General features: G+C 55.7%; 1 protein-coding gene across 2 annotated transcripts in view; it reads left to right on the top strand.

Annotated features, from left to right (window-relative positions):
* Positions 1 to 18,068, top strand: part of NUDCD3 (NudC domain containing 3) — a 62,650-nt gene extending 44,582 nt beyond the window's left edge. The window contains exons 4-7 of one of the 2 annotated variants that reach the window (XM_047094844.1): positions 6,968 to 7,111; positions 14,463 to 14,651; positions 16,714 to 16,942; positions 17,949 to 18,068. In XM_047094844.1, coding sequence (XP_046950800.1) covers positions 6,968 to 7,111; positions 14,463 to 14,651; positions 16,714 to 16,824 — 444 coding nt within the window. In that variant the 3' untranslated portion in view covers positions 16,825 to 16,942; positions 17,949 to 18,068. The remainder of the gene's footprint in view (positions 1 to 6,967; positions 7,112 to 14,462; positions 14,652 to 16,713; positions 16,943 to 17,948) is intronic. The other variant, XM_047094845.1, reaches the window with a different exon arrangement.
* Positions 18,069 to 25,757: the final 7,689 nt, after the last annotated feature.

The following is a 25,757-nucleotide window of genomic DNA, read 5'->3' as shown; positions in this document are numbered from 1 at the left end:
TTCTTTTGCTCCATGAGTTGTCTTTTTACTTTCTCAAGAGATGATGGGTTTTTTGTTTTTTTAATTTTTAAAAAAATGTTTATTTTGAGAGAGAGAGAGAGCAAGCCAGGGAGGGGCGGAGAGAGAGGCGAGAGAAATCCCAAGCAGGCTCTGCGCTTTCAGTACGGAGCCCAGTGCGGGGCTTGAACTCAAGAACTGTGAGATTATGACCTGAGCCAAAACCAAGAGTCAGATGCTTAACCGACTGAGCCCCCAGGCGCCCCAAGAGATGATGTTTTTTGAAGCACAAAAATCTTTATAAAGTCTAGACCGTATTGTCTATTTTTGGTTGCGCATGCACACCTAAGAAACTGTTGCCTGATCCATGGTGTGGATATTTACGTTTTTGTTTCGTTCTGAGAGTTTTATGGTTTTAGCTCCTGCATAGAGGTTTTTGATTCATTTAGAGTTCATGTTTGTAGAAGGCAGGAGGGAGTGCTCTGACTTCATTCTTTTGCATGTAGACATCCCTGTCACCGTCCTGTTTATTGAAAAGACTTTTCTTTTCCCCATCGAATTGCCTTGGCACCCTTGTTTAAAATCAACTGACTATAAAGCTTATGGGTTTATTACTGAATTTTAAATTTTATTCCAATGATCTGTATATCTATTTTTATGCCACTACCACAGTTTTGGTTATTGGATCTTCGTAGTACGTTTTGAAATTTTTTGTTCCTTTTTTCCTCCATGACTGCTTTCTTTTGTGTTAGAGATTTTCTAGTGTAGTATTTTAATTACCTTATCTTTTATTAAACTGTATTTTGGGGATTATTGTCTTATTGTTTTCTCTGGATTACAGTCAATATAGACTTCAATGTGTATGCAGAATTGGGTTAAAAAAATTTTTTTTAATGTTTATTTATTTTTGAGAGATAGAGACAGAGCATGACCAGGGAAGGGGCAGAGAGTGGAGGAGACAGAATTGGAAGCAGGCTCCAGGCTCCGAGCTGTCAGCACAGAGCCCGATGCGAGGCTTGAACTCATGAACCGTGAGATCATGACCTGAGCCGAAGTCAGATGCTCAACCGACTGAGCCACCCAGGCGCCCCCAGAATTGGGTTTTATATGGTAATTTCTGTTCTCTGCTACTTTGTGTTGCAGCTCTTTTTTTTTTTAAGTTTATTTTTTTATTTTGAGAGAGAAAGCGTGTGTATGAGCACGGGAGGGGCGGGGGGGGGGGGGAGAGAATCCCAGGCAGCCTTCACACTGTCAGTGCAGAGCCTGACACAGGGCTTGATCTCACAAAATGTGAGATAATGACCTGAGCTGAAATTAAGAGTTGGATGCTTAACTGACTGAGCACCCCGCCCCCCCCCCCCCGCCCCAGTACAGCAAGCGCCCTGTGGTACAGTTCTTTTAAATCAAATAGGAGAGAAGAAGAGTTAACAAACGAAAGGCACACTTACGCTGTCTTCTGTATTTCCCTTTACCAGCACTCTCTATTTGTTCATGTGGATTCAAATTACTGTTTAGTGTCCTTTCATTTCAGCTTGAAGACGGCTAGTGTTTCTTGCAGGGCCTGTGCAAGGAAAGATGAGCCTGTTAAGTGAATTCCCTCAGGATTTTTGTTTGTTTACTCTGAGAATGTCTTAATTTCTCCTTCATTTTTGCAGGATAGTGTTGCTGGGTATAGAATTCCTGGTTGACACTACTTCTCTTCACCCTTTGAGTACTCCCTCCCACCACCTTCTAACCTGGTTTCTGGCGGCAGACCAGCTGGTGCACCTGCTGAGGAGCATGCCTGGTGTTGAGTGGCTTCACATCCTGCTTTCAAGATTCTCTCTCTGGCTCTGGCTTTCTTGACAGTTTGATCTGGATGCGTCTAGGTCTTGGTCTCTCTGGATTTATACTACTTGGAGTTCATTGAGCTTCTTAACGTGGGTTTTCAGCCATGTTTCATATATTCTTTCTACTCTTTTTCTCTTTCCTTCTGGGGCTCCATTATGCACGTTGTGGCATGCTTCTTGCCATCCCCCTGGTCTCTGAAGCTCTGTTCAGTTTTTCATTGTTTCCTTTCTGTTCCTCAGACTGACTACTTTCATTTGACCTATCTTCAAATTTTCCAGTTCTTTCTTCTGGCTGCTGTAATTGGCTTCTGAGACCCTCTAGTAGATTTTTTTGCTTCAGTTCTTTTTCCCCCAGTTACTTTTGAATTCCAGAATTTGTATTTGGTTCTTTTAAAAAAGTAATATCTATCTCTTTATTGATTTTCTTATGAGATACTGTTCCCATACTTTAGTTATTTATACATGGTTTTCTTTAGCTCTTTGAGTGTATTTACCATAGTTGATTTATAGACTTTCTACTAAGTTCATGTCTAGACTTCCTTAGGAATAGATTTTGCTTGTTTTTGTACATTGTGTATGGGCTGTCTTTGTTTTTTGTGAGTCTTGTAATTTTTTTTGTTGAAAATTGGGCGTTTTAACTAACAATGTGGTAATTCTGGAACTCAGACTCTCCTTTTCTCCATGGTTTATTGCTGTTGGTACTTGATGGAGTTCTTGTTTGATGACTTCTTTTCTTTTCTTTTCTTTTCTTTTCTTTTCTTTTCTTTTCTTTTCTTTTCTTTTCTCTTTTTTTTTCTTTTCTTTCTCTCTTTCTCTCTCTGTCTCTCACTCTCTATTTCTCTCTCTCTCTCTCTTCTCTTTCTGTCTTTTTAAGAGAAAGAGAGAGAGAGAGCCCAGGAGCAGGGGAGGGGCACAGAGGGAGAGAGAATCTTAAGCAGGCTCCATGCCCAGTGCAGAGCCTGACGTGGGCTCGATCTCACAACCGTGAGATGATGACGTGAACTGAAATTGAGAGTCAGATGCTTAACTGACTGAGCCACCCAAGTTGCCCCTGATGACTTTTCTGAACTAATTTTCTAAAGTGTGTATTCTTTATCATGTGTGGCCAGTGAAGTCTTTATTTGGTGAGCTTAGTGATCAGCAAATGATTGGACAGACTTACTTTTTTTTTTTTACATTTATTTATTTTTGAGAAACAGAGTGAGACAAAGCGTGAGCGAGGGAGGGGCAGAGAGAGAAGGAGACACAGAATCTGAAGCAGGCTCCAGGCTCTGAGCAAGTGGTCAGCACAGAGTCTGATGCAGGGCTTGAACCTGCAAACTGTGAGATCATGACCTGCGCCAAAGTCAGACGCTCAACCGACTGAGCCACCCAGGTGTCTCCCGATTGGACAGACTTTCTTAAACACCTAGAACCAGTGAATCTTTCTTCCATGGAGCTCCATGTACATATCGGGGCATGCCTTTAACACTTAGCCTCGCAGTTGAAAAGTCTGCCATAGCCTCCATTTCCTGCTCATGCAGAGTCTCAAAGTCAGCTGGTGGTGAGGGGTTAGGACCTCACCTAAGGATTTTTCCTAAGCTTACACACGGCCTGCACATTCACGTGGCCCAAATGTTCAAAACCTCCATGAACATTGTATTCCCCAGCGTTTTTTTGTTTGCCTCAGCTGTTATCCACTATTGCAGTCCACAGTGAAATTAAAATACTTGCCTCTAATTGTTTGCAGCAAACACTCTCTGGGGAAAAGGCTTTTCTGAGTCCATTCAAAACCAGCCTAACAGGTGGGATCTTCCAGGGAACTGTCACACAGGACAGGTACTCACAGTTCTTTAGGAATGGAGTTTTGAAGGAGCCCCAGCCCCTTTCTGCTCTCTCAGGTGTGCCATACTGTGCTGGGAGCGCGGGTTACCAAGGGACTGGAGAGTGAGAATGGGTCTAGGGTAAGTTATAAGGTCACAAAGCTTGTGTTGCTTGCATAAATGCTCTCTGGATTCCTGCAAACCTTTGGTTAGTTTCCAAAGTTCGGAAACTACATATTGACAGTTTTCACCAGTGTTCTTGTTGCTTTTTTGGAAGAAAGCTTTTTCAGGGTTTTACTCCATTATTTTCTGTTTCGGATCAGGAAATTTCTTGTGTAGCTTCTTGTTTTCCTGGTGTGTTTCTTGCTTTCTTTTTCTTGTAAAAAATAGTATGCTTTCATCATAACCTCAGAGCCACCCAGACTCTCTGGTACAGTGTATTGTCTAGAAACCACTTTCCTGAGGTCCTTTCACCTCTCATTCCAACCTGGGCCGATTGTGTTTGAGTTCTGTACAGCTCCCATCCAGGAGCTTCCTTTCACCACACTTCTAGATGAAATTCAGTATGTTGGGGATCTCTGTTGCACCTTCCTCTTCCCCCTCCCCCAGTTTTAGTAAGATATAATTGACATATAATGCTGTTACTAGCTCAGGTGTATAGAGTACTGATTTGAAGTCCGTGTGTATCATGGGATGATCACCATGGCAGGTTTGGTGGCCTCCTTTGCCATACGTAGTTACGGTTTTGTGTGTGTGTGAGGAGTGTTTCAGTTCTGCTGCCTTAGCAACCTGCGCACATGAGACAGGGATGTGAGCTGCGGTCACCAAGCTGTGCGGGAGATCTTCCTCTGGTTTAATTTTCTTCTCATTTTGCTGTGGTTTAGCCTCAAGGAACTTTCTCAAGATACGTTATAAATCCAGAGATCCCGAATGTTTTAAAATGTAGTTATTTTAAACCTCTGCTTATTCTCTGGTTTGGGTATGAATAGAAATCTAACTTCACGAAAATTCTCCACTTGGAAGATGGAAGGCATGGCCTGCCTGTGCTTCTGCATCCAGTGTAACTGATTCTAGAGATCTTCCATTCAGGTTCTTTGTGAGTAAACTTTTTTTCCCTGGGGAACTTTCGGGGCCTTAAACACCTGAGGTTATGAAACCACTGAGTTTGTGTGAGTCATCTTTCATTCGTTCTGTGTAGCCCTCAGTGGGTTTTTTGTCAGCAGGCACGTTTTCCTTCAACTCTGGAGCGTTGTCCCGTGGCTGCCGTGGTTTATGGCATGCCACACTGACCGCCTGATGCATCTTGTCTCTCCCTTGATGCTTTCCAGACTTGCTGTTGGGAGTTTTATTTTAGCCTCTGTGTGTTTAGTATGTGTGAGCATTCTGTTCTCCTGTTTCTTTTTGCTTCCACACTCCTCTCATCTCTCTGAGGGTGTGTATTGGAAATATTTTGGAATTTCCTTTCTTCCTAATTAGTTCTGTAGTCTTTGTGTTCCATGCTGCAGATTTTCCTTCAGGATGCAATTCTGAGTTCCCTGGTTGTTTTTTATTTAAAAACCTATTTTCCACATTCTTTAGGCTAGGGGATGGTGTTGATGATTTTCCCCATATCGGTCTGGGGTCTGCTCCTCTCCCACCTAGGAGGGCTGAGGGGCTGGCTGCCCACATGGCCCCCACACACTGCCCGTCACACTGCTGACCAGGGTGTTTGGGATGGCGCCCCGCGCTGGTCTGGGCCATGGTGTGTTCTGTCCTTTCTGATGGGTCCTCCCCAGCACAGCCGTCCCCGGGCTGACCCTGACTCTGAGCTGCTTGGCGTCTGCCCTCCCTGCCTGCCGACTGCCAGCCGGAAGCCCCAGGTGGCCATGGCCCCCAGGTGCAGACCAGTCTTTTGTCCCTGCTCCACACTGTCTGTCCCCATGCTCGTGCTGGTCTCCCTGGAGCTGCTGGAAGCTTGTCTGTGCTGGTCTCCCACCTCCTCCCTTGTGCCGTCTGGGCTTTTCCTCTTTGTGCTTTGTTTCTGTGGGTCGCAGAGGCTGGGACATACTCACCCCTCCCAGAGTGACATCTCGAACTGGAAGCGTGTCCTGTCTGGGTCCCCTCGATGCTTTGGCCCATCCCCTGTTGTGCAAGACCAGCAGCGTGAGCAGCTTGCCCGAATTTGGAGATTACGGTTATGTAAGGCCGGCTGGGAGGATTTTATTAAAGCGAGCTTGCTCCTGGGGTGCCTCCACTGCAGCCCAGGTTCATGGTCAAGAACATCTGACGGGCCAGTGATTGGATCCCCCAGGAGTGTGCTGGGTGCCGGGTAACGCCGGGTTGTACCCGTGTCTTCACGGAGCCGGCCGAGTCGACAGTAAACTCTCCCAGAGGTTAGGTGCGGGGCAGTCGTGCCCACAGGATGCTACCCAGCCTGTGTGCGGACACGTGTGGGCAGTGGCTCACCCGTCCCCAGGCGCGGCCTGGAATTCTCCTTGTCTCCGAAAGCCAAAGTTGATGGAATGGCATCTTGCCACGGGCCATCTTCCACCTGAGGGTACTTCACGTTAGGTTACGGCAGTTAGGTTACAGCAGCCAAGCCTGAATATCTATCTGTGACTCTCAGAGTTTGTTTTCAACACTTTATGTTTAATGAGCACTTGTGGAGTCACACGGTGGGGGGGGGGGGCGGGAGGGCGACGGGGGGCGGGTGTCGCCTCCACACAGAACCGGATGGAGCCCACCCTTAGGAAGGCCTGGGTTCCCACCTCCAGTGTCCCTTCACCTGATGCATTCTTCAGGTGTGGTCACGAAAAGACTTTGCATTATAGACACAGACTTCAGAGTTTGAAAAGGGACAGGACTGGTTTGCTCTCCTCGTCCAGTTCGTGATCTGATGAACCTCCAGGGGTTTGGGAGCACTGGGTGCTGGCCAGCGAGGTGGGTGCCTCTCTGCTCGGTGCAGCCTCAGCAGCTCCTGGAAGAGGGCATGTGGGGGGGCTCTGCGCCCCCTGCCAGACGGCGGGATGGGAGAGGGAGGCACACCCCAGCTGCGCCACCCACGCCTGCCTGCCGCGTGGGGCTCGGTCCCCTGATGGAGCAGGGGCTTTGGTGAGAAGCCAGTGGTTTTCCCCATGTCATCGTTGCGCACGTGGAAACAGAACTTGCAGTACATTTACTTGAAGGAGATTGATGCGCAGGCCTCCTCAGGTGTCCCTTGGTTGGGACGATGGACTTCATCCAGCTGCCTGCTGCCCCCAGGTAGTCCTGTGTCGTGTTCTGGTCTGCACCCGGCTCCTGCTTTGGAGTGTGCTGGGCACCCATCAGGGTGCCAGGTGACTCCCTTCTCCTCGGTTCCAGGTCTCGGTGGCCCTGAGCAGCAGCTCCATCCGGGTGGCCGTGCTGGAGGAAGCTGGGGAGCACGTCCTCATGGAAGGGAAGTTCACCCACAAAGTCAATACTGAGAGCTCCCTCTGGAGCCTGGAGCCTGGGAAGTGCGTTCTGGTGAGTGTGGGCATCCATGCTGGGCTGCGGGAAGGAGTGGGGGCTGGGGGCAGTGGGGGGTTCCTGCGGTCTAGGGCACCGCTCAGGGCGCCTTTGCTGGCCTCGGCCCTACAGGCCCCCACCACTTGGCACTCTGAAGTGGAGCCACGTTAACATGAGACCCACGGTGGTCCATCCTCGGGCACACGTGGTGGCTGCACTCGGTGAGCATGGAGGGGCTCCTGGCAGGGTCATCCCTGCATGGCAGAGCTCGCTTGGATGTGACCCCTGGTCCCAGAGGCTCCCGCTTGCCAGGTCCTGGGTCATGTCGGAGGCAGAGTCAAGTAAGGCGAGGATTGAGAGGCAGGTTGAATTTCCGGGATGCTGCAGCAGAGGACGCAGAGCACAGTCGGACCGCTCGTTGGACAGCGGGGGTCTCATTGAGCCACTCGGGGCTGCAGAGCCCCAGCAGGAGCTTCAGTGCCCTGTTTACTGGAACCTTCCATGGCTCCGCCCCCTCTTCAGGGTCTTGGCCTGGTCGGTGGGTGCTGCCCAGCGGGACCTCGTATGGCACGGGGTGCCTCACCAGACAGGAAGATACCAGGTCTTTGGACAAAACCTGAGGGTTTTAAAGGCACGTTCTTCACGTGTGCCAGAAAGGAAGGAAAGAAGAAAGCAAAAAAATGTGTGTTTCGGTTTTATGAAGATCTGCATCTCCGCGGGATGGGTGCCAGCGGGCCAGCCTGTCTGTGGGGACCATCAGGGCCGTGGGGTGGAGAGGGGTCTGTCAGTGCTGGGGTGCTGGAGTCCCTTGGCACACGGGGCCCCTCCACGTGATGAGGACAACGGGTCGCAGAGCATAGGCCCCTCCGCATGACAAGGACACCGGGTCGCAGAGCACAGGCCCCTCCGCATGACGACAACACCGGGTCGCAGAGCACAGGCAGGTCTGCTTGGCCCTTGTTCTGAACCTAGCTTTGCACGTCCTTGTCCTTGCGAGGCTTCTCTCCGTGAGACCGTCTCCCTCTCGTCAACCTGGGGCTCAGCCCTTCTGGCCGTCAGGCTGTGCCTCCCATCCCCCCCCCCCCCCAAGCCATCCCTGCACCCGGCCATGTGGGCGGCGGTGTCTCCAGCTCCTCTCATTTGCAAAATACCTTCACGATGACGGCCTTACTTCCCACGGTCGTGGGAGGCACAGTCAGGGTCTCTTTGCCCCTCGCCCCATGACAGCTGCTGGCAGCTCCTGTGGCACAGGTGGAGCTGTGAGGCCGAAGCCCGTGGACAAGGGGTGCAGTGGCTCCAGAGCAGTGCCCAGGGTGAGTCCTGGTGGTACCGTTGCTGTGCTCCCCAGAGGAGCATGGCTGGGAAGCCCTCACCATGCAGTCTGTCTGCCCTGACACTTCCTCTGGGATGCACGAAACCATGTCCGTACAAGGACAGGCTGGCCTCACAGCCACTGTGACTGGTGTACCTGACATCAGTGCTGTGGAAACATGCTGCTCATGACTCGGTAGCGCGTCTCGTAATGGCTTTGCTTGGCAGAGGTGACTTTGACGTCCTTGTGGCCATGTTGTCTCTGTTTTGTGCGCGTGTGCCTAAGCGGGGCTGTGGCCGGGCCGGAGTGCGATTCATCGTCCCGGCTGCCACTTGCAAGCACACAGGGGGCCGGGCTCTCAGAGTGGCCTGGTAACACGGTAAACTCTCTGGAAGCTTGCTTTCTGGACACGGACCCTGCACCTGGAAGTGGCTCACCCGAGCTGAAGCCTGCCTGTTCCCTCCCTGTCGGCCTTCCCGCTGCAGGACGCCCAGGACGGGGCTGGGAGGAGTGCCTGTGGCCGGTTGGAGGCCTTCCTGTGGTCGCCCTCGCCATCCCGGAGCTGGTGCACTTGTTGCTGCCAGGAACACAGCTTTGAGGAGTTTTCCCTGTGGACCTCCTGCCAGCAGGGTCCATGTGGAAACCCTGGATCCCCGGGTGCCGGACAGGTCCCTCCCCACTGTCTGCAGAGTGCTTGGCTGTCTGTGCTGGAGCCACGTGTGTGCGGGCCTCACCGCCTGCCTGTCTGTCCCCAAGCTCACTCTTCAGCCCGGCCATGGCATGGCTGACGTGTCCTGCCCATGGGATGCAGTCTTTCCCCCATGTCTCCTCGCTCCCGACCACAGGCCGTAGTCTGGGTTTGATAGTTCATCTGTCGGTGATGTTTGGGGTCATGCATCTGAGATGATACCGTGGCTCAGCTGTTCTGACACGTGAAGGCCCTGCTTGTGTTTGCTGCTAGGAACAAGCCCGTGTCGCTCGGGCATCGGGGGCAGACGGCAGGGCTGGCGAGGCCCCTCCTCTGGTCAGCATTGCCTGGCGTTGGGAACCTCATCAGCCATGGGAGCTCGGTTCCTCACCCTCGAGATGAGGCCGAGAGCCGTGGTCGGTCACTCTCGACATGTGGGCCGCTAAGGAACATGGTCAAGGGCCCCTCTCCTGAGGGCTGCAGAGGGCCCCACATGCCCTGGTGTCCTCACCAGAGCCTGGAACCTGCACGTGCTACCTCGCGGGAGACGAGAGGGAAGTGTGAGACAGAGGAGGATGCGCAAACCAGTAGTAACATGAAGACAGGCAGAGACTGGGGCCACAGCCCATCCCTGGACCCCTTGGGAGGGGCTGGTTGGTCTCACCCGGAGAGGGCAAGTGTCCCCCGCTGCCCTGGGGCAGTGGCACAGGCCTCGGGTGTCAGTATGTCCATGAGGGCCTCACAGAGCAGGTGGGCACCCCAGGACTGCCTTCACCTCAACAGAGTCCTTGGTCCGCGCCCCTGACCTCCTGACAGTCGAGACCGCCTGCTTCCCAGCCGCCCCCCTCGCCCAAGTGGTTGCTTTCGGAGCAGGCAGGGGCGGCAGCTAAAACCGGATGACAGCTCTTGCCTCCCTCCCTCCCACACTCGAGAATGCCTCTCAGGCAAGAGACGTGAAGTCAGCGCCTCCCCCGACCGTTCTGTCCCAGAACCGCCCGGCACACTGTCCTCGGTTCCCCTCCAGGTGGTGCTGGTGGCTCGGTGCCGAGGGCCGGGGGCCGGGGCCAGGGGGAGGGTCTGGGGGTGGAGGGTTGAGATGCACCCCAGGCGGGGGTGGTCCATCAGCTGACCCTCTAGCCATTCAGGTTGGCTCAGCAGGTGCAGGGTGTTCTGGGGCCCGTGTCTGCTCGGGGGACACGGGGGTGAGCATGTGTACATGCTGTGCCTCCGCGTGCTTGGATGACTGACTTAGGTCCTTAAGTTCAGTTCTCAGAAGCAGAGTTGCAGGCTGACTGTGGTCCTTGGCCGTTTGCCAGGGGCTCCCCCCCTGCGCTGTTTCTGTGGTGACCTGGGTCCCTGTGTGTCCTGACTGCTGGTCCCCCTGCACTCCTTTCTCTCTCTCTCTCCCTCTGCTGGTGGGGATGTGGGTTTCTCAGGAAGGGCCTTCCCGTTGCTGTTTCCTCGCTGGTGGCCACCAGTGTCACAGAGAGCGTATCCTTCTTCCTCCCAAATGCAGGTTAAATAACGTTAGCATTTTGGCGTATGCCGGAAGCCTGAAAACCAGTCGCCAGAATGAAATGCAGGCCCTTGGCTTTCAGCACTCTCATCTCCCGGGGTCCTGGGAGTTTCTTGGGACAGTCAGCACCTTGGCACCACCACAGGTGTCCCTGAGCCCCAGCAGGGAGTGGGGGCGGGGGGCCAGGGCAGTAGGGATGTGCTGACAGGACCGGTGGGCCGTGCTCCCAGGGGACCCAGATACCGTCCCTCTATCCCGCAGAGACCCTGCTCAGCACCACCTGGCTGCCCTGTGCTTTCAGCACGTGGGTCCTCCCACCTCCCCCACACCTGCACCACACACTGTGGCCCTGTCCTGTTTGGCCCACGTGGTGCTTTGATTTGTAAGCTTAAAAAACTTGTGGACAACATGGAACACCAGGAGATTGCCCATCATGGCACCGCCTCCAGCAGGTTCTAGATGTGGATCCCGTCCCTCATGGTGCACCTCCGGCAGGTTCTGGAAGGTTCTGGATGCGGATCCCCATCCCCTCACAGAAGCGCCTGCAGAGGGCAACTTCCTGTCATCTGTCCTGGGCTTGACGCGCCTCCGCGGAGCCCCTGTCCACAGCTTTCATGGATGCCTCCCCAGCCTGCACTGTCCAGAGGTCACCTCAGCAGGCACTTGGCCGCCTGCTTGGACACGGCTCTGCCATGGAGGGGGGTGGGGGAGGCAGAGGTGGTGACTCACCCGCACAGGTTGTGGGTGTTATGAGCTCGTTCATGTGGAGCTTGAAGTTTCTGTGAGGACATTTCAGGAAGCTGGTTCTGGGTCTGGGACCCAGTCTGTACAGGATCCTGGAGGGAGGCCAGGTAAGGGGGGGCATGTTACCAGGTGGCAGTGAGCTTGCCGACCTGTCAAGCCAGGAGACTGAACACCAGCGTAGTTGGGGACGGGAGTGAGTGGGGGCCTTTGAAACACTGGGCGTCCAGGAGGAAGCTGTCGTGGAGGAGGAGGCCCCTGCCACCAGTGTGGGGAAGATGGGGTCAAGGAGGAATGCACAGAGCATGTGGCTGCATGACGTCTGTGCCTAAACGGGGGACATGCTAGGAGGGCACAGCGTCACCTTTGCTGTGTCCTGTTGGGGACGCTTCTCTGAGTTTAATCAGGAGGAAACACCAGACAAACCCCGAATGAAGAATGGTCTTTAGGAGAGGCCGTGGAATGTTCCAGTTGAGTGGGGACAGGACCCCAGCGCACATCCCGTGCTGGAGGGAAGGTGAGCTGCGGTTCTAGTAGAGGAAGGAGGCCCTCATGGAAATATCAGGGGTCAAGGGTCAAGGTGGTTCAGAAAAAAATCCTGGAGTTTGCTGTGTGTTACGCATGTCCTTAAACAGAGAGGGTTCGTGTGCAGACTCGTGATGATAAAGCATGTTGCTGGGAGGTCCGGGGAAAAGCGCACGGACGTGTCTGGAATTATTGCAAGTAAAATGTTCAAAAAACCATGATGGCAGAGAAACTTGAGAACAGGTGCTTGCACCCTTGGTCGTCAAGGACTTGTGACCCGGAGCTGCTGGCTGTGTGGCTGTGTGTTTGTCGGGGCTCAGGACGTACCCCCAGACCGCGTCTCCACAAACCTGATTTTTAGGAAAGTAACAATGTTACAGTGAAAAATCAAAACCCCACGTTGAGCCATCAGGCTCCTTTAGACCCAGGGCCTCGAGCTCTGTCCCAAGGGCGTCTCCTCAGCGCCGTCTTGTTTTGGCCACTGCAACGTGGATGTACCTCGAGGACACCATGCTGAGTTCAAGAGGCGGGGCACTGAAGGACACATGACGTGTTTCAGGGCCAGGAGGAGGGGCTGCTTGCGGGCACAGGGCTCCTTTTGAGGTGGTGACCCCGTTGCGGAACCGGATACAGGTGGAGGCTGTACAACACTGTGTATGCACTGACACAGACTCGTTGACTTTAGTTTTTTGAAGTTTACTTATTTTGAGAGAGAGAGAGAGAGAGAGAGAATGAGTGGGGGAGGGACAGAGAGAGGGAGAGAGAGAATCCCAAGCAGGCGGCACACTACCAGTGCAGAGCCCAGCGTGGGGCTCCACCCGGTGACCCTGGGATCATGGCCTGAGCTGAAATCAAGAGTTGGACGCTCAACCAACGGCCACCCAGGCGCCTCCTGTGAGCTTCACCTCAAAAAGAATTTTTTTAAAGGTGGTGTTGGGATTGTCTTGGTTTTTGTTGGGTTTGCAAAGGGCCCGGGAGTGCTTGCTGCGTGGACCCAAGATGCGCGGGCAGTGCAGCCCACTGGGTTCTTTGTGTGCAGCATCAGCCCGTCCTATCCCCAGGCTGCACGGGGCCTGGTCATGCGTGCACACCTGCCCAGACACCCTGCGTGTGGTTCGTGGTTTGGGTGAGAAGAGCCAGCGGCGGAGCCTGGGGCAGGGCAGGGCTGGCCCCTGGAGCGGCGGCCTCCAGGGTGTCTGCAGAGACCCCAGCCAGGGTGACAGCGGAGGGAACACAAAATGAGCCTAGAGGGCCTCTGTTTCCCGAGATGGATCAGCACCTTGAGCATCTCTCCAGGAACGATAAAGATGGAGTACGCTTCCACTCGGGAGGTTTTCATTGCTTTGGAAGGAACACAGATTTGCACCTCAGTGAAGATTCTCAGTGTTGGGGCCTTGGCCGGGTCGGGTCCCCAGGCCCAAACTGAGGAGCAGAGTCCATAAGAAGCCAGCTGAACGGAGCATCTGGAAACAAAATCCACCCCACACGCAGACCACGGCATTGGCGGGGAGAAGTCCTTCCTCTGCTGGGCTGGCAGGCGGGGGCGCTCAGAGCCCCACGCCCCCTGGGACAGTCGGTGCGGAAGAGGGGAGGCTTATTTCTGTTGTGCTGACGTTGATGCCACGCTGTCACCGTGCTGTGATCCTCTCACTTGTGGCCCGCCCTGTTTCAGTGCCCACAGCCTGAATCCTTCTCAGGGACCTCGCAAGTGTCACTGGTGGGGACCAGGTCTGGGTTTGTGGTGTCATGATCGCTCTCCAGCCAGTAACCCTCTTCCCAGGGTGCTGCCCCGACGTGGACCTGCTCTGGCTGCTGGCTGGTCACATCTGCTCTCCCTCCTGGCCCTTTGGGTCATGATGGGTTTCAGGCCATTGGATGGTAAATGGACAGTGTGAGGGAGAGTGGGCCGCCCACTTGTCAGTTCTTGGCTACCAGTCCCCAGGAGGCGTGCAGTCTGGGCCCTCCCTGTATGCAGTCCCGACACTGGCATGTGCCGGGTGAGCCGGCAGGGCCGGGCCGAAGGATGTGGATAGAGGCTCCTGTTTGGGGTCCAGTGTATCCCTGGTGGTGCAGGGAGGCTGTGAGGGGGGCTGGGTGGGGTCCTGGGCTTCAGAGAGGATGTGGGGGGTGGGGCAAGGCCTGATCCCCCGGGCCCCTGACTGGTGCCCCGTCCCCCACACTGAGCCCCCTGCTCCCCGCCATGTGCCCCCTGACTGGTGCCCCCACACACACTGAGCCCCGTCCCCCCCACAGTGTGTCCCCTGACCGGTGCCCCACACACACACTGAGCCCCACCCCCCCATGTGCCCCCTGACCGATGCCCCCACACACACACACACACACTGAGCCCGGCCCCCCCACATGTCCCCTGACCGGTGCCCCCACACACACTGAGCCCCGTCCCCCCCATGTGCCCCCTGACCGGTGCCCCCCCACACACTGAGCCCGGCCCCCCCACGTGTCCCCTGACCGGTGCCCCATACACACTGAGCCCCGTTCCCCCCTCCATGTGCCCCCTGACCGGTGCCCCACACACACATGCACTGAGCTCTGCACCCCCCTGCCCCCCCTGCCCCATGTGCCCCAGGTGAGCCTGAACAAGGTGGGTGAGTACTGGTGGAGCGCAGTCCTGGAGGGTGAGGAGCACATTGACATCGACAAGATCAATAAGGAGCGTTCCATGGCCACGGTGGACGAGGAGGAGCACGCGGTGCTGGATAGGCTCACCTTTGACTACCACCAGAAGCTGCAGGGCAAGCCGCAGAGCCATGAGCTGGTAAGGGGGCATGTGGGGGAGGGGCTGTGCTGGGCAGGGAAGATCCGGTGGTGGCTGGTGGCGTGGCGGGGCTGTCCCTGCCGTGGCATAGCCGGCTGTCTGCTGGGTCCTCGCAGGCCGCTCTAGCCCGGTCGCCTGGTCTCTGTCTGGCATGGGGCGCGTGTTCCACACCTGGACAGAGCCCAGGTGGTGGGGCCGCGACGGGCAGGTCCACACAGATGCGGTAACTCCACGTGTGACCCTAGCTCTCTCCCTCCCACAGGGCTCATGGGAGTCTGACCAGGGGCCCCACGAGGCCTCCTTCCAAGTCCCTTTGGAACAAATGTCAGAGGCCTGAGATGTCCGGGGGGCCGGCGGGAGGGGCCCCTTGTCCACAAGAGGCCCACGCTGGGGGCAGAGAAGAGGGTGGGGTGGGTGCATTCATTCATTCCCAAGAGCGGAAGAAAGGGTCACTTTTCTCAGGTTACTGTTTGCTCCCCTTGTTGGGAACCAGGACCCCAGTGTGACAGGGACTGGACGGGTGAGGGGGTGTTGCTGGGTACCAAGCCACCCACATCCTAGGGTTTGTTTTCTTTTTCCACGTGCGTCACACACAGGAGCCCCCCAGTGGCGTTGAGATTCGGAGGTGTCCTCTGCGTCCTGGGGCGTTCACTGTGGTCCTGCTGATGTCGGGGGTCCACTGCTGGTGTGTCCCTTCTGCCTGCCCTGTCTTTATCCCCTCCTCCCCGTGCAGCCGGCTTTCCTGCGAGGGTCACTCGGAGCGCTGACTGCTGCATCCCGAGTGGGCTTCTGCCCCCAGTCTCCAAATCTTCTCTCAGCCGGGCTCCCTGATCACCAGGGCTCACAGGGCAGGAGGGGAGGCTCTTGGTACCTCTTGGGCCGAGTCTTTGGCTGTGACCATGGAGTTTGCGGGCAGGGGACTTGTCTTTGTGCGAGTTTAGCAGCCGGGCTAGTTTAGTCACGTGACAGTCGCCTGTGGCTGGCGGACGAAAGCTGTGTGGACGTGGGCCCCGAGGGAGGGTCTAGGGTCGCTGCCCGGGAGGGGGCCGGGTGCTCAGGCCCAAGGGGGAGCAGGAGACCCTTGCTGACAGGCCCAAGGCCAGGCAGCCGACGGGGAAGTGTCTGAAGATCTTTGAAGATGCCGCTGGCTTGTGGGATGAGCTCTGTGCCTGGAGTCGGAGGGGAGTCCAGACGGACTTGTGTGCTGGACAGCATGCTGGCCCCGGGGCACGAGCGATGCTTTCTGGGCACCTTCAGCAGGCACGAGGGAGCCAGGGGCCACACGTACTCCTCTCCCGGGTGAGACGCTAGTGAATGAGTGGGACAGGCTCTGCTGTCTGGGACGCGCCCGGGCTTGGGATTCGGGGAGGAGTATGTGCAAACGAGGGCCATCCCTGCACGCGGCCATGGGGGAAGCACGGTGTGGGGGGTGGGTTTGGGCCACAAGGAAAGTGTGAGGGCCGCAGGCGGGCTGTGCCGGGAGCAGGGGAGGCTCAGAGGTGCTGAAGCCGCGCACAGCTGTGGACAGCTCAACTGGTGGCCTCTGGAGGAAATCTGGTCCCTGGGAGAAGGGCGATGTGTGGGGCCAGAGATGCAGCAGGGCTGACTGGTGGCTCCCCGTGAGGGCCCGGGGCAGGGCTGGTGTGGGGAGGGGGCTCAGGGCCCACTCCGGAGACGCGGGGCCCATGCAAGTCATGTCCAGCGTGGAGAGAGTGTGACTGAGGAGAGGGCTTGAAAGGGGGTGGCAGGAGGGAGTTGGAGCTAAAGCAGTGGGTGGGGGGCCCGTCGTACCCACTCTGTGTCGGCTGGGGCTGGTGTCCAGGTCCCTGGTGCGAGTCTGATGTGCTCGCCCCTGCTCCGCTGGGTTTAGCGACGGGGAAGAGTGGTCCCAGTCAGGACAGTCCCTCAGCCTCATTGGACACCAGGGTTTCTCCCCCTGCCCTGTGTGTGGGCGTGCGCGTGGGGGCCTGCGGTCGCCCAGGCAGGTCCTCCCATGGAGGAGGCCGAATGAGCACTGCTCTGAGCTGTGCGGCTAACCTCTGTGTCTGTTTTCTGTTTGTAGAAAGTCCATGAGATGCTGAAGAAGGGGTGGGACGCAGAAGGCTCTCCCTTCCGAGGCCAGCGGTTTGACCCAGCCATGTTCAACATCTCCCCGGGAGCCGTGCAGTTTTAGCGCCCTGGCGCCCTCCTGCAGGGGCTCGCCGTCTGGTTGGCCCCTGCCAGCCTTTCTCTCAAGGGTGAACCCGTGGCTCCCAGCCCCGCATCTCCAGACTGTTCCGGAGCAGCGTGGGGTGAGCGGGCCGCTGGCCCCCCCCCCCCCCCCCCCGCTCTCCTCTCGCTGCTGTGCGCGCTCTGCTTGCTTTCCCCGTGGGGGGGGGGGCGGGAGGGGGAGGTGCTGGGCCAGCACCCCCAGGTGCAGGGGGCACGGGGTCCGAGCCTTGACCTGACTCTGGGCACGCACGTGTGGTCTCACTTGGCCTTTGTGTGTGTCCGCTGCCTGCTCAGACCCGTCGAGGAGCAGAGTGGGGTCTTGGTCGCCGCTTGGGGACGTGGGCCACAGGCGCAGCAGGAACTGTCCTCTGATGTCCTCCTGTGGACCCGGTCCTTGTAAGAGAGCTGACTGGGCGCCCTCGGGAGATCACAGAGACCACGATGCGGCGGCCCCTCCTCTTCCACTGAGCCCAGGGCCACTGCCACCTCTGCTCTGCCAGCCCCGTGGCCGTCGCCGTGGGCCACCCTTGTGGGCTCTGCCCTCGGGGCTGGGGAGAAGGACTCCTTCTGGGGGTGGTCCTTCAGGAGACCCCTCCTTTCACCTGAGTAGCTGGGAGCTGGCATGTCACAGTCGTGTGGGGACAGGTTTCTGGCTCAGGGTGGCCAGAAGTGGGTGGGGAACCCCTGAGTCTCCTGATCGACCAGGCATCAGGTGGCTCTGGTGCCATCGAGGGCATCGCCAAGCTGCTGAGACCCCTCTTCAGGCCCCCCGGATTTGCACGCCTGTGTGTTGACGTGCGCGTGTGAAAACTGTTGGTGAGGGTGTGCTACTTGGGAGATGGGGGGGCCGTGGACTCTGTGGTCACGTGTCTTCCTTTGCCCGACTTTGTTTTCAGTGTTGCGTTTCTGCCCACCCTGCCTGCCGTGACCATGTCCCACCCGCGTCTGGGAGCGGCCGGTGGGGCCAAGGCACCCGTCCACGTGGCTGCTGCTGGGCCACCCTTGCCCTTCCATTGGGCGTCCTCTGCCCCTCGCTGCTGGCCTGGGCCCTGGAGCCCGTGCAGCCTGCGTGTTTTCTCTCTTTAGACACGGCAGCTGCAGACCGGCTACTGAGCTCTGTCAGCGGAGGTCCGAGGAACCGCGGGGTGCCTGCCTGCGAAGTCCCCCTTCTCCAGTGTCTGTTTGCAATAAATCTGTATTTAAGCACTTCAGGGTCCCTGTGTGTCATTTGAGACGTTGTCTGTGTGTGTGTGGAGGTTTCTGGGACTCCAGCCACAAGGTCCTTGGCTCATGTCCACTGCAAACACCAAAGTGGAGAACGCCTCGGTGTCTTGTGAGCCAGGCTGGTCTCTGACCTGGGGTTTTCGGAAATCTGATGAGTTTTGGATCAAGAGAAAAGGATTGTAGCTGCAGGGCCCCCATCTGTCTACGGCAGGTTCTGGAAACCCAGGGTGAGCAGAGATCCCAAACTGTGGCCAGTGGACCCTCACGCCCACGTTCCTGTGCACTCTGTCGCGGGGGGGACCGCACTCAGTGGGCAGGGCTGGCGCTGTTGCCTGGTTTGCGATTTTTGAACCAATGGAGGGGGCACATGACCCCATTACGCACAGATGCCCAGGGCCAGAGATAACCCGCCAGGGAGGAGTGGCCCCATCTTTCACGTTTGCCCCAAGGTGTGTGGGAGGGGGAACAGGGTCCGCGATCTGTGTGGAAATGCGTCCATGGGGCCGTAGCTCTTGCACAAGGACATGTGTGCCCAGAAACGTCTGCCCCACGGGCAGGCCCAGCTGCTGCCTGTGAGTCCCCTGGACAGCAGGTTGGCGCTCATGTGGACATGGTGGGGACGCCACGGTTCTGTGTTGACACTGTCACGGCTTCAGGGGGTGGAGGTGTGGGGAGTTAACCTCTGTCACTTCAGGCTCTGCTCCCCAAGCGCCCAGCCGCACCAGCCTGGCAGTGTTCTTACCTGGCGGGATTCTTTACGGTCGGCCTGCCCACGCAGGTCTGCCAGAGTGCGGCACCTCCTGGACGGGGTCAGGGGACAGGACCAGGTGCGCGGACACTGCAGCCCATGCCGGGAGAGTCTGGGCTCCCGGGACTCAGTCTTGTTCGTGTCGAGGGGAGGGGGTCACACAGTGGGATGGGGGCACACCCCTGCTGTGGACAGCAAGCCTGGCAGCCTGACGTGGCCGTCCTGGGTAACTGGTGTCCTGCCAGGCAGACCTGAGACCTCCATCCTGGAGAAGGAACCCAGGCCTGGCCTCCTGCTTCCCAGGCTTGTTTACCAAAGCCGGATGGGCTCTTTTCGGTCCACACAGTGTGGGAGGCCTGCAGAGGTGACACCCCTGAGGCTGGAGCTAGTCCCCGCTCCTGCCCCATGCCCTGCGGGGCCCACCGGCCTCTGCTGTACACATGGCACTGGCCTGGCAGTGGCCGGGCACTCTGCAGGTGGGGGTTAGGCCCCCGGCGTCATTTGCCGACGGAACCCCCACACGTTCCAAGGAACCCCAGACGTTCCAAGAGGGGCCCCTGAGATGTGGCTGACCACTTCCTAATCTGGGTCTGGGCCAGCTGCTCTCCTGGGGCTCCTCCCTAAGGAGGGGTTCCAGTGTAGGTGTAGAGATGGTGGGGCCAGAGGCCAGGGGGAGCCCACCCGTTGGGCAGAGTAGTAAGGAAGCTGGCCAGGTCAGGACCATCCTGTGGCCTGGGGTGTGGCCCCCGGTGGGCCGTAGTGGGGAAGTGCAGAGCCATCCAGGGTGTGCTGTCCTCAGAGGGGTTGATAGCAGCCACAGGGGGGCCTGGGGACAGGAGACCTTAGACCGGGGCTCAAGATGCTAGCAGAGCCACTGAGGGAGGAGGAGGCAGGGACTTGGAAGGAGAGAACGGTCCTTGGCCACGAGGTTTTCCCTCACCCAGACAGGTGACCTCTCCCCATTTAAACCGACACTCTGGGCCCACGTGGTGAGGGAGGGAGTGGGCAGGGGGCCGTGTTGCCCACCCTGTCTCTACTTCCAGTGGGGAAGGGGGCAGGGCCCGCCCCTGCCTTCTGGAGCGCCAGCATCCTCAGGGACACCTGGCAGGGTCAGGACTGCCCCGCAGGCCAGGTGCGTCCCTGTCCTGGTCTCTGGATGGGTCAGGTGTGTCATCCCCCTCAGTTAAGGGGAGGCAGGCCGTGTTTCTGGAGCACCGGGCACACTAGAGGTCACAAAGTGCATCCTGGGACTCGGCAGGGATTGTCATTGCCCCTGATAGTCACAGGACAGTGTGCACTCTGTGTTTACAGTTGAGTACGCAGCCCTGTCACCAGAACCCTGGGTTACCTGGGCTCGTGATCCAAATAAAGCACAAAGATCTGGGGTGAACGCGACTGAGGATGGATTCTGCAGGCCAGAAGAGCCCCCAGTGCACCCCAGGGCCGGGACAAGGGGTGGTGAGGTCCGCTCACCTGCCGGGAAGGTGCAGGTCAGGGCCCAGGTGCAGGATGGCAGTCCTGCAAAGCTCCCTACTGACCCCTGTGGGGGCGTTGTAGCCCCTGCAGAGGTGGGTGCACCTGAGGGTCTCCCCAACCTCACCCCAGGCCAGAGGGTACCACGGAGGTGTGGAGAGGGCCCCTTGCTCCTCAGTTTCCGCAAGAGAACCCTGTCAGTGCCTGTGGCCCCTCTGGGGGTCCCACAAAGAGGGCTTAGCACTGGGGGATGCACCGTCTGCTGCCCCCTTGCCTCCAAGAGCCGGACCTCCCACCCACCCTGGACCCTCCAGACTCCTGCCCCCTTGGGAGCTGGACCACGCCCCGGACCATCTTCCTTGGACCCTTGACCCCACCTTCCTCAACTGTACCCTTGTGACACCAGAGAGTCTGACAGCTGCCACCAGCACCCTGTCCTTCAGGGACCCCCACTGCTGGGCCTGGTTCCCTCGGCCCCCTCCCCACCTCCTCCCCCACCTCCAGGTGGGAGGTGACCTGGCAGCCATGGCCACAGCTGTCAAGAGGCCACAGCTTTTAAAATGTGGTCAAAGCCCCAAACCTAAAGCTCACCGGTTAACCGTGTTGGAGTACGCACCTCTGTCACCACTGTCTGTCCTCAGATCTTTCTCATCGTCCCAAAGTGAAACTCACACCCATCAAACTATCTGCATTTGTTGCTGGCGTTGAAAGGGAGATTTTACCCAAGTTCCGGTTTCTGGGCACTCTTGTAACCTTGGGAGCCAGGGAGTGCCGGGGCGGGGGATCTGGCAGGCAGAACTGACCAGCATGGCCCCACCACTGCACCAGGCAGTGGGGAGGGGGCACCGTTGTGACCCCAGCTGACCTGGATGGAGCAGAGCCAGCTACCCTGGCAGAGGGAAAGCCCAGATAGTGTGTGTCGGGGGCTGGGGGGCCAGGGCAGGAATGTGCTTGGGGCACAGGGGCCAGAGCCAGGGGCCTGGGGTGCAGACCGGCTCTGGGATTTAGGTCCCGGGCAGAGGTGGGGGCTGGGTTGCAGTTCTTGCCCACCCAGGACAGGTGAGGGGCCACTCAGAGCGGGGGCTGCCAGGGTGGGGGAGGTGGCCAGCAGCACAAAGCCCCCCACCCAGAACTGGGGCTATGTCCCCTGACTGTGCTAACAGGGACTACAGCCAGGTGGTAGCCCTGGGATGAGGTGGTCCTGGACTATCCAGGGGCCCCGTGTCCTCACAGGCAGCCCCTTGGGCAGGAGGGGCCAGGTAGTAGAAGGAGACATGGCCACAGAAGTGGGTGTGGGGGTGATGTGCTTCAGGGGTGGGGCGGGTGGCCTCTGGATGGTGGGGGGTGGGGATGCTGCCCCTCCTGATTTCAGACTTCTGACCTCCAAACTAAGGACAACTTGTGTTCTTAAGCCCCTGAGCCTGTCGGCTACAGCAGCCCCAGAAACTCCTGTGGGAGCGGCAGGGAGTGGGGGGAGCTGTGACCTTGGGGGCCGAGGGTTTCTGCACGCGTATTTGCCCAGTGGTGCTGGAGGGATTGCCCCCTATGGCTGTTGCTTCCCTCCTGGATCCTGTCTTACCCGGTCCCAAGCCAGCACAGCCTGGCCTGTAGGGTGGTCGCCAGCTGGCCTCCTGGTCCACCTCCCTCCCTCCCTGTCAGCGCAGAGCCCGACGCGGGGCTTCAACCCATGAGAGCTTTGAGATCATGACCTGAGCTGAAGTCGGATGCTTAACCGACTGGGCCACCCAGGCACCCATAAAAAAAATTGTTTTTAATGTTTATTTGGAGATGGAGGGAGAATCCCAAGCAGATTCCGAGCTGTCCGCACAGAGCTGGACTCGGGGCTCGATCCCACAAATTGTGAAATCATGGCCAAGAGTCAGACACTTAGCCAACTGAGCCACCCACGCACCCCTGGGGTTAACTCTTGACTTCTGACGTTGAGATAATTATATGGTTAGCCCTCCAACAGCACAGGTGGTGACGCTGTATAACCTGGGACCCTCTGAACTGACTACTGATGGTCTACTGTTGACTGGACCCTTACCAGTAGCATAACGGTCAGTGAACCTGTGTTTTGTGTGGTCCGTTATTACATGCAGTATTCTCACAATAAAGGAAGCCAGAGAAGAGAAAGCGTTATTAGGAAAACCAGAAGGAAGAAAAAATAACATTTACAATTCTGTGCTGTATTTATCGAAAAAATTTACGTATAAATGGATCTGCACAATTCAAACTGTGTTGTTTGAGGGTCAAAGAAGTCTGTGGCGTGTCCTGGGCCCCGTTCACTCAGCCCCTCCCCCAGTGGCTGCAGGACAAGGGCAAGCCAGGGGACTGACTGGGACAGCCCACGGAACTCGGATTCCCAGCGCTATGCGTCCCCAAGCGTGTGCAACGCTGTGGTTTCATCACATGACGCTCTGTGCATCTGTTCTGTTCATCATGGGGTGGCCACAGGCTCCTGGACCCCTGGGAACCCCCGTCAGTTCTCGGCCACCGCCATCACGGGCGTGCAGAAGGCTGTGCTCCTGGATCACGTGGTATTTCCCTGAGACCGCCGTTCTCAGCTTGAGTTCATGCCAGCCGTGTGAGTCAGGAGCTGACTCCTCGCCGCTGCTGGTGCGAGGCCCTGGACGGGAATGGGCCGCGCACGGGGCCCAAGACGTTCTGGTTCCCAGTTTGGTCTATTAATTTTTTTTTTTAATCTTTATTTATTTTTGAGAGACAGAGACAGAGCACGAGCAGGGGAGGGGCAGAGAGAGAGGGAGACACAGCATCCGAAGCAGGCTCCAGGCTCTGAGCTGTCAGCACAGAGCCCGACGTGGGGCTCGAACTCACAAACCCTGAGATCATGACCTGAGCCGAAGTCGGACGCTCAACCGACTGAGCCCCCCAGGTGCCCCTCCAGTTTGGTCTATTAAATAGAGCTGCTCTGAGCGTTCACGTGGAGGCTTTTTGTGTGAACACAAGTTTTCATTTTGAAACCAGCCACTGCTGGCCGTGAGCCACGCAAAATGGGCACCTCTAGAAGGTGGGAAAGGCGAGGAGAGGGGTTCTCCCCCAGGCCCTCCAAAGCAATCAGCCCTGTGGACACAGACTCTAGTCCCGTCTCAGGCTCCTGCCCTCCAGGACCATCAGATAATAGCTGTGTTTTCTCAAGCCGCTGAGTTGCTAGTACTTTGTCACAGCAGCAGCAGGACGCTAATTCGGGCAACCTCTCCGACAGGTGTGTGCTGGCGTGTCGCCAGGCTGGCAGCTGCATTTCCCCGGTGGCCGGACGGCTGGCCTTGTCCGGAGCTCTCCAGCCGCGCGTCTTCCTCAGTGAAATGTCTGCCCTGTCTTTTGCTTGGTTTCTAATTGGATGGATTGTTTTAATGTTAAGTTTTAACTCTTTAAAATATATTCTAGATAAAAGTCCCTTGTCAGATGTGTGATTTGCAAGCAGTTCCTCGTAGTCTGGAATTAGTCGTCTTAGCCTTTTAACTTATTCTTTCTCAGAGCAAAGTTTTTAATGTCATGAGGTCCAATTTATTGAACTTTCCTTTTATGAATGATGTTTTCAGTGTCTAAAAGAGTCTAAAAAATCTTTGTGTGGATCTCAAAGATTTCTCCTGTTTCTTTTTTCTCTGAGTCTTAGAGTTTGTGTTTTCATTGAAGTCCATGATCCATTTTGAGTTCATTTTTGTCAAGCGTGAAGCTTAGGGTCAGGTTGGCCTATGATAGTCCAGTTTCTCCGGCATTTATTGAAAAGACTCTTTCCTTCCCTGAATTGTTTTTGCTCCTTTGCTGTAAATTAACTGGACACAATTATGTGGATTGGCTTCTGAGTCTTCAGCTCTGTTCCACAGCTCTGTGTGCCCGCCCCCCACCAGCACAGCCCTGCCTTCCTCCCTGGAGCGGTGTGCTCAGCCCTGACCCTGTGGGTGCTATCCTTCTTATTCATCATTGTTTCGGTTATTCCAAGGTCACTCCCTTTTCCTATAAAGTTTAGAATCAGCCTCTTCATGTCTACAAAAAAATCTCACTGGGCTTTTGGTAAGAACTGCATTGAAACTGGACCAGTTTAGGAGGAATCACCATCTTTGCCATGTTAAGTCTTCCGATCCTTGAACATGGTATGTCTCTCCCAAGCTGTTAGATCTTCCATTTCTTTCATGGGTGTTTGTAACTCTCCTCATGTAGATTCTGTACACATTTTGCTAGATTTTTTTTTTAAAATCCTATTTCTGTAAGTATAGTTTATGTTTTTAATGTTTATTTATTTGGGGAGAGAGAGAGGGAGGGGCAGAGAGAGAGGAAGAGTTACAATCCCAAGCAGGCTCCACGCTGTTATCACAGAGCCCAATGTGAGATCATGACCTGAGCGATATCAAGAGTTAGACGCGTCACTGGGTTAGAGCCACCCAGGCGCCCCACATTTTGTTAGATTTATGCCAAGTGTTTTGTGTTCTTTGGGCCAATTAGTAGTGGTGGAATTGCATCTTTACTGTTGGTTTCCTCATTTGTTGTTAATATACAGAAATGAAATTTACTTTTGTCGGTTTGGTATCTTGTGAGCTTACTCCATTCATTTATTGTAGGAGTTTTTGTACATTCCTCGGGATTCTGTTTTCTATGTAGTCTATCATGTCATCCACAAATAAAGATAATTTTATGTCCAATCTGGAAGCTTTTTGCTTAATTATACGTCCTTATTGCAGGGGCTAGAACTTCCAGTACTATGCCGGGCAAGAGTGGCAAACCCAGACTTGCTTGCCTTGTACCAGACCTTAGATAAGCATCCAGTTTTTCACCATTACCTATGATGTTAGCTTTAGGGTTTTGGTAGATGCTGTTCATGAGGTTGAGGAAACCCATCTCTGTTCCTAGTGTGCTGAGAGTTTTTTCATGAATGAGTTTTGAATTTTGTCAAATGTTTTTTTTTCTGTATAAATTTATATGATAATATGATCTTTTCCTCTTTAACTTGTTGGCATGGTATATTACAATGATTGATTTTCGAATATTGAACCTGCCTTGCATACTTGGAATGACTCACATTTGATCTATACCCTGCTGAATTCAATTTGCTAATATTTTATTGAGGATTTTTTTATGTGTAGAAGTTGACAAGAGATTTGTCTGTGGTTTTGTGTGTCTTTCTTTCTTTCTTTCTTTCTTTCTTTCTTTCTTTCTTTCTTTCTTAATGGTCATAGGACTATTTAGGTTATCTACTTCATCTGAGTTTTGGGTGGTTTGGAATTTTTGAGAAACTGGTCCATTTCTTCTAAGTTGTTCAATTTATGAGAGTTAATGCGCTCACACCACCCTCTTATTCTCCTTTTAATGGCCATAGGGTCTGTCATATCCCACCTTATTCCTGATATTGGTTATTTGTGTCTTCTCTCTGTCTTTATCAATCTTGGGAGAGGCTTATTAATTCTGTTGATTTTTTTTTTGTTTTTGAAGAA

Source organism: Lynx rufus, unplaced genomic scaffold (genome assembly GCF_022079265.1).
Source record: "Lynx rufus isolate CCGP_SWC_20201006 ecotype Redwood Valley unplaced genomic scaffold, mLynRuf1.p SCAF_4, whole genome shotgun sequence".
Taxonomy (NCBI): domain Eukaryota; kingdom Metazoa; phylum Chordata; class Mammalia; order Carnivora; family Felidae; genus Lynx; species Lynx rufus.
This window is presented reverse-complemented; position numbering and strand designations above follow the sequence as displayed.